Raw genomic sequence first — 12687 nt, 5'->3', positions numbered from 1 at the left:
ATGAACGTAAGAATGGGGTGACTAAAGACGCTTTTATTAGAATCAAACAAGAGGTTACAAGATTGACGGGAAATAAGGAGACAAGATCAAAGGTTCAAGCAACAGGATCAAAGAGATGATTAGGAAACCCTAGATCTAGCCGCTTCTGTGTGTTGTCCAAAAGTCCCTCTTTTCGTTGTCTCCTCATCCCCTCTTATAGCGCCCTCGTCCGTGATGCCCTAATCGTGTCGTCCTTTGGGCCCTGTCGTTAAAGGCCGAGTACGCGGGCCTTGGTACTGTTCTTTATAAGCCGAGCGTATTTAGTCGGCTTAGCTGATCGGCTAAAAGTACTCTGGTGCCGGCCCAGTGGAAGAAAACTGGCACAGAAAGCCCTAGTCACAGAGAAAACGGTCGGACAACCGCTCAATTGAGAAAGAAAACCGTCACCACGATGGATCTTGAGAATCGCCGAAAAAATCGCCATCCCACGCTTTGTAGAGAATAATTATTTATTATTTAGAATTTCTTGTTAATCAAAAAAATGCGAGACAAAACAAGTAAATGAAAGCTAGAAAAAAAATTCTATAGTCCTGCAATTAATAGGGAAAAATCGCATTTTAAACACCAAGAGTGTCACTTTCTAGCACTTTAAACATTGAAGTTTTTTGACAAGCACTTTAAACCTTTAAATTGACATTTTTATCATAATAAACCTCCAACGACGTTTTCCAGTTTATAGACGACCGGTACTGTTCATTTTACAGGTTAAAATAATGATGTGTCGGTTTCTTTTTTCTTTAAAATAAAAAATAAAATAAAAATACAGAAAAATTCGAATGAAATTGGAAAACATTATAAAAAATTCAAAACAAAATTAAAAAAATTCAAAATTCAAAAAACATAAATATTAAAATTTCAAACTTAAAAATAAAATAAAATATTAAAAATTCTAAAATAAGATCTAAAATTAAAATGTCAAATTTAAAAACGAAAATAAAATTTTAAAAATTTTAAAATAAGATCTAAAATATTTAAAAAATAATAATTTGAAATTTTTCTTTATTTATTTGTATTTGTATATTTAAAGCATAAGAGTCTTTTGCATCTTTAATGAAACATTTTTGGTCATTTTCTTTATTAGTAAATCTTTTTGGGACAAAACTCAATATAATCTATTTGAGAGAATTATTAGTCATGCGTGTGGTCACCTTCAATTGACATGGGGTGAAATTGGCGAGATGCTTTCTGCGAAGTGTACTTAGGCGCTAGTCGGGCTATGTAAGGTGTATGAGTATTCGGATTATCAAAAAAAAAGTTTTTGATGGTAGCAAGTTTTGATATATTGTTTTTGATGGAGGTAAGTTTTGATATCATCATATCTGACGGTTGGATGAAATTTTAAAATAAATCTAAAATTATTAATTTATATAGTTTTTGCTGTATATTCTAAAACTAAAGAAAGAAAACAAATCAAATCTAACAAAAAAAAAAAAAAAGATCTAAAACTAAAATCAAGATTGAACATCCATCCGTTCGTGTGGGAGTAGAGGGGTAGTTTAGGTAATTGACTGACCAAGGACATCGTCTATTATTCGGCACAGTTTTGTAGATTCGAGAGAGGAAGTGAAAAAGAGATATCTCCTTTGCGGTAATGGTTGACGTCGCCGACAAATTGGGTTACTTCCAGGCGATTACAGGTCTCGAAGATCCCGATTTATGCACCGAGATCCTCCAAGCTCATGGCTGGGACCTCGAACTCGCTATCTCCTCCTTCACATCATCATCTGACCCTTCGTCTTCCCGCGTCGATGGCGATCACAATCGCGAACCCTTCACTGAATTCGAAGATGCCCCTTCTCGCGCAATCGAATTTGACGACGGGAGAGCGTTCAGACCTCCGGGAATCGCCTGGAAGATCATCACCTTACCGGTCTCGATCGTCTCCGGTAGCTTAGGGTTAGCTTCTAGTGCGATCGGGTTCGGATTCTGGGTTGCCGGTGGAGCTTTGAGTTATTCACTTGGCATGTTAGGGTTTGGATCAGGTCGTGGTGGGTCTGAGACTGAGTCGTCGTCATCATCGGCGGCAGGTGAAGCGATGGAGTTCATTGCTTTGTTCGATAGAGACTATGGGAGAAACCCTCTAAAGCCTGGTTTTGTATCAGAAGGTTTCATGGACGCGCTTCAGCGATCTAGGAGCGAGTTTAAGCTCTTGTTTGTTTACTTGCACTCTCCCGACCATCCTGATACGCCTGCGTTTTGCGAGAGGACGCTTTGCAACGAAGGGGTTGTTGCGTTTTTGAATGAGAACTTTGTGACTTGGGGAGGTAGTATACGATCTAGTGAAGGGTTTAAGATGAGTAATAGCTTGAAGGCTTCCAGGTTTCCTTTTTGCGCTGTGGTTATGCCTGCTGCTAATCACAGAATCGCTCTTCTCCAGCAGGTAATGAAAATAAATACTTTCTTCTGTCTTCGTTGATTAGTCTATACCTTAAAGAAGAATGTTATATAGAAGATGCAAATTATTTTTAATTGGCTATAAATCTGGTAACCAAATTATTAGTTCTCTGATGTGATTACTTAGTAGTACAAGGGATAGAGATAGTTATTTCATCATTTGTGATCCGGTATTGCAGTCATTATGTTATTAAGCTTGTATGAGTTTGGTATTATTAAATATATAAGGTGGTGGCAAGAGATGTAGTTCTTGGTTTTAGTGTCTTCTTTGTTCCGTTTGCTTGTGGCAGGTGGAAGGACCAACAACTCCAGAAGAAATGATTGCTATACTGCAAAGAGTTGTAGAAGATAGTTCAACTGTTCTTGTAACCGCAAGGGTTGAGGCAGAGGAAAGAAGAACCAATTTGCGCCTGAGAGAGGAACAAGATGCTGCTTACAGGGCTGCTCTTGAAGCCGATCAAGTATGTTTTTCCCCCTCCCCCAAGATAGATTATCATTAGTCTTTTGTCAAAATTTGTTGTTTCTTTCCTTTGTGTTTTATTAGGCAAGGGAGCGACAGAGACAGGAAGATCAAGAGCGTATAGAAAGGGAAGCTGCTGAAGCAGAGAGGAAACGCAAAGAAGAGGAAGAAGCTCGGGAGAGAGCAGAGCGTGAAGCTGCAGAGAGAGAAGCTGCTAGAGTGAGAATGAGACGAGAGAAAGCTCTTGCTCTTGGAGACGAACCTGAGAAAGGTCCTGATGTCACACAAGTAACTTCTCCTTCTTTCTTTTCCATTCATTACTTAGTCTACGCCAAAGACATCAATCTACGTCGCTTAAAAAGTTTGCGAGGGATGTGCCTCTTGAAAGATTAGGTTCTATGGTTCATCTAGGTTTTGGTACGGTTTCCGAATGGAGAAAGAAAAGGGAGGAGGTTTGAAAGCAACACCAAGATACAGACATTGTACGACTACGTTGATTCACTTGGAGTGCTGGAAACAGAAGAGTATAGCTTGATTACAAACTTCCCAAGAACAGTGTACGGAAGAGACAAAGGTTCAATGTCACTGAAAGATGCTGGTTTGCATCCTCAGGCTAGTCTCTTCATTGAGATCAACTGAACTTTCAGATTCTTCTGTCTCTTTCTTCTTTGGCCTCTCTTTTTAAATAATTAGTTTGTTTGCTTCAATGATCCGATGGACAAGTTCACATATATAACACACACATACATTCAGAAGTTATGTTACATATTGATATATTTATTTTCTTAAATACTACGCAACAACCTCGAAGAGAAATTAAAGTGGTTTAGCATGCACAACTTCTCTCTGATTATTTAAATGGACAAGTGATAAAAGAGAATTAATACTGAAGAAGCAGAAGTTGTATACATGAAGATACCATTCTGTATTTTTTCAGTTTCTCAACGTTCAACTTCGAGCAGGAGTCTTCCCCTTCTTATCCTTTGTCTCCCTCGCAGATGCCTTCATCAAAGGCTTCTCCACATCGCCCGAGATGTCAAGATGAACGCCGGGATCATGAGTCTCGTACTTGGCCCCCATCATTAGCGAGTTGTTCACAGCTTGAAAGTTGCTGTTAACGAAGGTAGTAAGGAAATCAAGCTCATGTTTGTCTTCTCCATGATTGTTGTCGAGCTCTGTCTTCATGGTGGCTCCTATGTTGGATCCAGAGAGCGTGATAACTCTGACGCCTTCATCCTCCTCCCTTTCTTCATATTGGCTCGGTCCTCCCTTCTCTGCTCCCATGTGGGTTAAAGACGAGATCATGTTTTTTAGGTCGTGCTTGAAATGTTGTCTCCCGTGCTTCTCTTCTTTGCCTCTTCCCTCGCTTAGCTTCATTGTTTTTATTAGGTAACTAATACCAGAAGAAGGGAATGGAAGCAAGATACATATATAGTTTATATTTTATGGGAATAAAAGATTAGGGCATTGCCTTGTGTTGCAATCTAAGAATTGGAATAACTTTCCATTGAGTTCAAGAATATCTTTTGGCAATTGACAAAAAATTGTATGACACAAGAGAAAGCACAAATTCTCTTGGAGATAAACTTGGTAAGGGTTCTCATGTCACACAAGTGAGTTCTCCTCCATTTTCTCTGTAGTTCGCACTGTTACAAAAACTTCAATCTATTTCACCTTTTTGGTATTCTAAAACTTATCACATGTTTGAAACTTGCGTTTTGACCTCCTATGAGAGTAGCTGGGAAAAAGAAAAAAATACGAATAAAAGAAGTCATAACTTCTATTTAATAGTATAGATGATTGTGGCATCATGCGTTTGGCACTGGAAGAAAGAAATCCCACAAAAAAGTTTGGCCTGAAATTTGATCAAGAGATATAAAAATGAGTTAACTTTCATCTGGAAGTGATCCAAAGTCAATATTCCAACATAATGCACATCTTACTAGTGAATTTTCCGTCTGGTAGGGAGACAGTTTTGCGAAAGTTCACATAATGCCATACAGAGCCATTTCCTCTGATAACAGCCATTCCTGACCCTAGAGAGAGAAAATTAAGATTTTTGGATTTCTCTATTTCGACCTAATATAGAAAATTTTAACTGATTTGTTAAACTGTTTTCAGCATAATCACAGAAAATTTTCATCATTTTCTGAACCTCGTATTTTTCAAGAAGCAAATAGGTCCATAGTTCTAGAGAGAAATTGTCCACTATAGTAAGAAAATACACTGCACCACTTGATGCAGATACTCTATATGCACCCAAACATGAAACATCAACTTGTATTCAACCAAAAACTTCTGCTATATTCAAATTGTCTGAAATAGCTCTAAAACACACATCACATTTACTATAGCTAGCTTTACCTAAAACACCAAAATACATAGGCGAAGAAGAAAGCACAGAAAAGGCCGGATGTCCTTGCCTAAGATGGCACAAAGCTTGATCGATATTCCCATCAGTTTTTTTGACCCGTGCGACTTTAACATCCTTAAAATAATACACCCCATCACGTTCCTCGCTGGCTCTAGTCATAGGCTTCGTGTAACGGTCATGTAACACACAAATAGCATCAGTAAACAATGAAAAACAATTTATGTTCTTTAGAAGCTATGAAACCGAGATTAAGGAAAAATTTAAATCTGAAACATAAAGCACATCTTTTAGTGATAATCGTTCAGACAACACCATTACTCCCATACTAGAAGACATCGTAATACTTCCATCTGCAAATCCTACACCAAGTTTATTTTATATTCACCAGCAACGAAAGATTGCCAGTCATATGGTGAGATGCCTTTGTGTCAATAATTACATCACCAAGTATCTTACCATACAGCTTCTCAGATGATCCACCTTGTTTTTCTTGAATTATATGAGTGATAGCCTATAACTGCTCATGACTTAGATCATCGGCAGTCAAAACATGAGGAGCTATAGCATGTGCTACATTCGTTGTATTTCCTCTGCCTCTTCTGAAGCTTCCATGACCACCTCCTCTACTGAAGCCACGCCCACCATGACTTCCTCCTATCTCAGCAGTCCATTCGGGATATCCGACAAGCTGCCAACCTGTATTTTTATCATGACCAGTCTTCCCACAATGAGAACACCGAAAATATATTGCTTTGTTTCCAGTTGAAAAGTCAGTTATGCTTCCTTGTCTTGATGCAACACGACGTAGAATATTTGTGGTGTGATCTTATGTTTCCCGTTGTGTCACAAGCCCAACAATATCTTGTGTTTTTTCTCTGTTTTAAGCTGATTTCAGTCTTGCTTCTTCTCAAATCACCTTAGCGTAAACCTTACCGATATCAGGTAACTCTATGGAGCTCACCACTTCCAAATCTGGATTCATCAAGTCCCATAATAAAGAACAATACTTAGGTTCACCCTATGGTGAATGGTTAAATTCACCACATTCTTCATAACCAACCAAAATGCCACGTAGGAATAGTTTAAAAAAATAATAAAAATAAAAACTTAAATAGTTGAAAAAAAACAACACCGACATTAATTAGCGCCATCTGCAAAATTTTAAATTCTAAAAACCTAAACTCTAAAACCATAAACCCTAAATCCAAAACACTAAACCATAAACCCCAATCGTAAAATCTAAACCCTAAATCTTAAACCCTAAACCCAAACTCTACACAATAAACCCTAAATCCTAAAATCTAAACCCTAAAGCCCAAACCCAAAACTCTAAACCCTAAACCCCAAATCCAAAAATCTAAACCCTACTAAACCCTAAACCCAAACCTCTAAACCGTAAACTCATCTGCTAGTTTATAAGATTAAGGTTTACGGTTTAGAGGTTTGGGTTTAAGATTTAAAGTTTTGGGTTTAGGATTTAGATTTTTGGATTTGGGGTTTAGGGTTTAGAGTTTTGGGTTTGGGCTTTAGGGTTTAGATTTTAGGATTTAAGGTTTATTGTTGAGAGTTTGGGTTTAAGGTTTAAGATTTAGAGTTTGAGTTTTAGCATTTGGATTTAGGGTTTAGTGTTTCGGATTGTGATTTATGGTTTTAGAGTTTAGGTTCTTAGACGGCGTTAATTAATGTCGGTGTTGTTTTTTTTTTAGCTATTTTTTTATTTTTATTGCCTTTTTTAACTATTTCTACATGACACTTTAATTGGTTATGAAGAGTGTGGTGAATTTAACTATTCACCACAGGGGTGAACCTAAGTATTGTTCCATAATAAACTGGTGTACACGTTCATCTTCTCGCCTTTCTCATAGATTGGAGCTGCTGCATAAGTACAAGGTGGTGAAGGTTTGTATGTTTTCATCTCTTCTCACTATTTTGCCTAACTTTCCATAATAGTTAATGACTGACTGTCCATTTTCACGACACGATACAAGTTGTTCCATAAGCTGATGCACTCTTACTTTGTTACCCACTTCAAACCGTTGTTTAAGGTTTTCCCACAGCTTGTGAGCATCAGTGATAAATGTCACCGTAGATTGAACTCGGGGCTCAGTGGACGTGCAAATCCATCCTACAATCATAGAATTCACACTTAACCATGATTTTAAATTCATGTCACCTCTCCGTGTTTATGCAACGTCCCATCAATAAAACCAATCTTCTTCTTTGCGCGTAGTGTATTCAACATCTCCAGAGACCATTCATTATAAGTCTCCCTTTTAACTGAATGGAGGTAACCATCACACCAAGATTATCTAATGAAAACAACGAGTAAGGTGACACCACCATTGTATCACATGTTTTTGAAACCAACTGCTTGGATGTATTGCTTTAACTTGTTTATGTATCACTCATTGCACTCGAAACCAATACAAATTAGAACTTTAAATTTTTAGTTTTAATCTAGAAGCTTTCATACCATGTGAATATTCTAAGAACGTGTTAACTTCTTAGAGCACGAACTCAAAATGCACATCTAAATGTAAGAATATGATTATTTAAATATATTTTGATTATATAATAAAATTTTAATAATTGTTGAAAAAAAGACCAGTAACATGTGACCATGTGCCAAGGAAAGTTACAAATCGGTTCTTAGAGCACCTCCAATGGGGGTTCTTTCCATTGGAGTTTTTAATATATGTGTTATGTATATATATGTTAGACTTTTTCTTGGGTTCACCCTCTAGGGTGAACCTTTAGGTTCACCAACCAATAGAAAATTGTCATTTTAGATCTAGTATCTTTTAATTAAGGAAACAAAATAACTTGTCAAATTATATTATGCTTTTAAAATAAAAAATTTAAAATTAAATAAATAAAAATAACAATAGTTCTAAAAAAAGATTATTTAAAAAAAATATTTATTTTTAAGAATTAGAGTTTAGTGTTTAAAATTTATAATTTAGAATTTATCCAAATGTTTAGTGTTTTTCCAAGGGTTTAGGGTTTACCTAAGGGTTTAGGGTTTACCCAAGGGTTTAGGGTTTACCCAAGGGTTTAAGGTTTTCCCAAGGGTTTAAGGTTTTCCCAAGGGTTTAGGGTTTAGGATTAGAGTTTAGGGTTTAGTGTTTTGTTGACAACATTTTTTTTTTGAATTCGTTTTTTATATATTATTTTTATTTATTTTTAAATTTTATTTTGAAAAAATAATATAATTTGCCAAGTTATTTGGTTTCCTTAATTAAAAGATACTAAATTTAAAATGACAATTTTCTATTGGTTGGTGAACCTAAAGGTTCACCCTAGGAGGTGAACCCAAGAATAACTCTATATATTATATATGTATAAGTAATTGTGGGATCCACAATTTTTGTGGAACCCCGTAGGTAAGGGTTCTTAAAAGAGGGTTTTAAGAATCTTTTTTTTTTGAACGACTTGCAAATTGATTAAAGAGAGAGTTTTGGGCCTTAGCCCATGAAATTCATTACTTCAATTGAGTTCTGAGAGTGGATTTTGCCAAAAATCGGCTTTCCCATTCTCAGCCCTAGAAATTGAGAAGAACGATAGATGAACAAATAGAACAGAGAGATTAGTGATGTCGTGAACCACCCCGTAGATCTCTTTGTCGAAGAGTTCGTTGTTGATGACTCTTATTAGAGTTTGATTATCGGAGTAGATCTTGGTGTTGGTTAGATCAAGAAGTACTGCTTGTTGGAGGGCTGATCGAACAGCTAACGCCTCTGCCATAATGGGTGAGCTTACATGGCTTTGGACGCGAGATCCTTGATGATCAGAGAATGGTGACGGGTTCGTGAAGACCCAAGCTAAGCTAGCATGTGATGTGGTTTTGTCCCAGGCAGCGTCGGTGTGGCAGATCGTGGAGTTTTCTTCCTCTGATCTCAGTCGATCAGGTTCAATCCTTCTGTTTCCAGGTATGATTTGCCCTTGTTTCTCCAAATTCCATTGTGCATAGTCCATTCTCGTGCTGATTGTATTCCTTTTGTGGTTGTTTCCCAGCTAGATTGCTTCTGATTCTTGAATAGGAGTTGGTTCCTAGCGTTCCAGAGGGCCCATCAGATCTATGGAAAGATATTGCCTGTGATCCCCGATGGTGGCAGACATATGTCGTTCCTCGTCATTGTTAGTGCTGCTATAAATTCCGTTTGATCAGCTAGGTGAGCTGCTTGGTTTGTGGGTGTCTCCAGCCAGACCTGTTGTGCGAAAGGGCATTCTAGGAAGATGTGAGTGGTGGTTTCCTCCTTTCCGCATCTCAGACAATGGGTGTTGTTAATGATTTCTCTCGTTCGTAGGTTCTCTCCAGATGGTATGGTTTTTTGGATCACTGACCAGAGGAAGACCTTAAGCTTTGGGGAGAATTTCCCATCCCACACGTCAGTAATCCAGTCGATTGCGACACTTGTTCCCGCCGTCGTTGGCTTTATTGTATAAGCTACTGGAGGTTCTTTGCTCTGAAGCGAATGATACCCTGATTTGGCCGAGTAGATCCCTGACTTTGATGGTTGCCACACAAACTTGTCTACAGCACCGAGATAGTTTGGTTGGATCTTCATAATATGTGGCTCAAAAGCAAGTAACACTTCTTGGATCCTCTTCCTATTCCATTTGTAGATCCGATGTAAGAAGGTCTGAGACTGTGAGGTCTCTTGCCTCTTCTGATATAGGTCCAAATGGTTTTATATTTTGCGATACTGAGATCCAGGAGTCTTGCCACACTCTTGTAGTTAATCCGTTCCCAATTGCTTTTCCCAGGTTGGTTTTGAGTAGGTCTCGGCCACTCAGTATGCCTTTCCATCCATGGGAACATGAAGCCGATGTTGATATTTTCAAGAAGCTCTTATTGCGACAGTATTTTCCTGTCAACACTCTGGCCATTAGACACCCTGGATTGGTGAGGATTCTCCAAGATATCTTTGCGAGTAAAGCTTGATTAAAGGTTTGGATTTCTCACAGTCCTAGTCTTCCTTCATTCTTTTGTTTTGTCAGCTTGGACCACACTACCCAGCACATTTTCCTTTTTCCCCATGTCCATCCCACCAGAACCTTGTTAAGACTTATTGGATCCTTTTGCACAGGATAACAGGTAGGAGGAAGCAAGACATTGGGTACGTGGGGATAGATGTAAGGACTGACTTCAGCATTGTCCGCTTTCCTGCTTTAGAGAGAAAGCGTGTGGACCAGCTTGCTGCCACTTGATGCATTTTGTCGACTATTGATGTGAATAAGCCTAGGTGTTAGGGGATTTTTGTGTAGGATTTTTGTGAGTACCACGGAACGGTGGACAAGGCTAGTATTTGTATTTATTTACAAGTAAGAAAGTAGAAAGAGACGTTTTATTAGATCAAAAAGCTGGAACTACAACAGTTTTGAGTAAGAACCCTAGCTCTAGCCGCCTACCTCTAATCTCTAAGTCTCGAAGTGTCGATCCCTTGCTTTAGGGTTTAGGTTCCCTTTATATAGTCTCCCTAAGGTGGGCCTTAGTCGGTTGGAGTAGGTTAAACTCTTCCATATTCAGAAATATGGAAGGTTCTCCTTATCGGAAGTTTTCCATTTCCCGGAGGAAGGGGGCGATCCTGTGACCGGGCCTGGAAAACTCCATAGTAGGGAACCGGGGTTCCTTCTAGCGGGGATCCTGGGAACCGGGGTTCTTTCCAGAGGGGATCCAGAGGCCGGTGTCCTGCCTGGGGTCTGGAGAAATTCAATACCTGAGTATTTTTCCCCAACAGTTTGCCCCTTATTGCTCGATTTCGTCATCGAACTCGGGGAATAACCTGTGCACTCAAGTCAACCGGAGTTGCTCATTCTCAGCAGGCTTCCCTTAGGAAGGACATAGCTCCAGTAATCCTGTGATCCCGGGTTCCACTCAGATCAGAACCGTACTCTGAACCCGGGGGATAATCAGTTTCCCCTATATCAGACCGGGGTCTGGCGCTACTTGAACCGCTGATTCTTGTCGAAGAGGGGAAGCTCTGGGCTTTTGATGATGTCTTGGAGACGATGGAGCCTGGAGCTCTGATGTTCCCTGAGGAGAATCTACATGCACTGATATGCAGAGGATAGACCGGGGCTGGGGCCCGTACGGTTGATGATACTAGATGCTCTTTTTATTCTTCCAAAAGCGTGCACTTTCCTTTTTATAGGAAGTATTTTCCCTTTTTTCTGCAGAGATCCGGTTTCCTCTTCGCCGCTCATTCTTTAAATCAGGGATTCTTCAGGATATTTGGAAACATCCTTATTTCCTTTTCGGATCCCGCGGAAAATGGAACGACCCGGATATAAATAGAGATTCACGATAGTTCCTAGCTGGCCTCAACCTAACTCTAGCGCTGATTCTCAGCTGATAAAGATGAATCCCGAGCCGCTCTCGTTCCTGTCCTCTCTTGTGCGTGGTCGTGCAAGGCCGCGTCGTCCTTTTGCCGATCCTTTCTCGTCCCCCGTTCCATCTTGGGGGAATGTTCCGGAGGCTGATAGTGAAGTGGTTCCGATGGCTCCCCTGAGAAGGCTCTGTTCTTGTTTCTTTGATGACGGTCCCCGTTCTGAGATCCGAGAGGGGACTGGCTAACATAAGGAGGAAGTACTTGATTCATCCTTCAGTGGGGATGAGGAGTTCGAACGCGCTCCGGATGGCGGAGCGGGTGAGGTGACTATCTATGAAGCGTATGTGGAAGCAGGCTTCCGGGGTGTTATTCCTTCTCTTATAGACGAAGTGTCATCTTTCTTCAGTTTCTGTCCTTCTCAACTTACTCCCCTAACATGGAGGACTTTAATGGCTATCCAAGTACTTGGAGAACTCCAGGGAATTTCCATCGGGTGCATGAGATTTTATACTCTTATTACTTTGCTCCTTTGGCGAACAAAGATGGGTTCAACCATCTTCGATCCCGTGACGGCGCTCCTTTGGTCGAGGAACCTTCAAGGGATGTTAGAGGTAATCACCCCTGTGGGGATGGTTGGAACAGCAGGTACGTGTTCGTGAAGATTCAGGAGCCTGTGGGTTACCCTACGTCTTGGCGTACCGTGGGTAAGTTTTTCTTCTGAGTTTTGAATTTTGCCGTCCTTTCGGGAGCTTGATCCTGACGTTTTAGCTCTTGCTTTTGTTAGATGTGTCTCCCCCGGTTTCCTTCGCTGGAGAAGCAGTGGCGAAGCTTATAATGGGAATTCCTCGGCGATTCCGCAGGGTGACCATTACATGTGTTCTTTGAGTTAATTCTAAGTCCTAATTCGTGCTTATTTGATATCATTCCAGGTTTGGAGCAGGTGAAAGAGTAAAGAAGAGAGTGCCATGAAGGAAGAAGTCATTTTGGAATATCTAACGCAGAGCAGCCAGTCGGATCAATCTGAAGGTTGTTCCCAAAGAGAACAAGCGACTGACTGTTCCCAACTATTAAGGAAACCTCCAAGATTT

At 39.7% G+C, this 12687-nt stretch overlaps 2 protein-coding genes across 2 annotated transcripts; one reads left to right on the top strand and one right to left on the bottom strand.

The window, feature by feature from the left end:
- The first annotated feature begins 1582 nt into the window (after positions 1 to 1582).
- On the top strand, positions 1583 to 3669 carry LOC106318833 (plant UBX domain-containing protein 10). The gene is made up of 4 exons (XM_013756971.1): positions 1583 to 2419; positions 2724 to 2894; positions 2978 to 3181; positions 3305 to 3669. The coding sequence occupies exons 1-4, from the start codon at positions 1631 to 1633 to the stop codon at positions 3530 to 3532; spliced, it is 1392 nt and encodes a 463-aa protein (XP_013612425.1). The 5' UTR covers positions 1583 to 1630; the 3' UTR covers positions 3533 to 3669.
- On the bottom strand, positions 3609 to 4300 carry LOC106318834. The gene has a single exon (XM_013756972.1). The coding sequence runs from the start codon at positions 4268 to 4270 to the stop codon at positions 3842 to 3844; it is 429 nt and encodes a 142-aa protein (XP_013612426.1). The 5' UTR covers positions 4271 to 4300; the 3' UTR covers positions 3609 to 3841.
- Between the last annotated feature and the right edge of the window lie 8387 nt (positions 4301 to 12687).

Source organism: Brassica oleracea, chromosome C9, assembly GCF_000695525.1.
Source record: "Brassica oleracea var. oleracea cultivar TO1000 chromosome C9, BOL, whole genome shotgun sequence".
NCBI classification, from domain to species: Eukaryota; Viridiplantae; Streptophyta; class Magnoliopsida; order Brassicales; family Brassicaceae; genus Brassica; species Brassica oleracea.
This window is presented reverse-complemented; position numbering and strand designations above follow the sequence as displayed.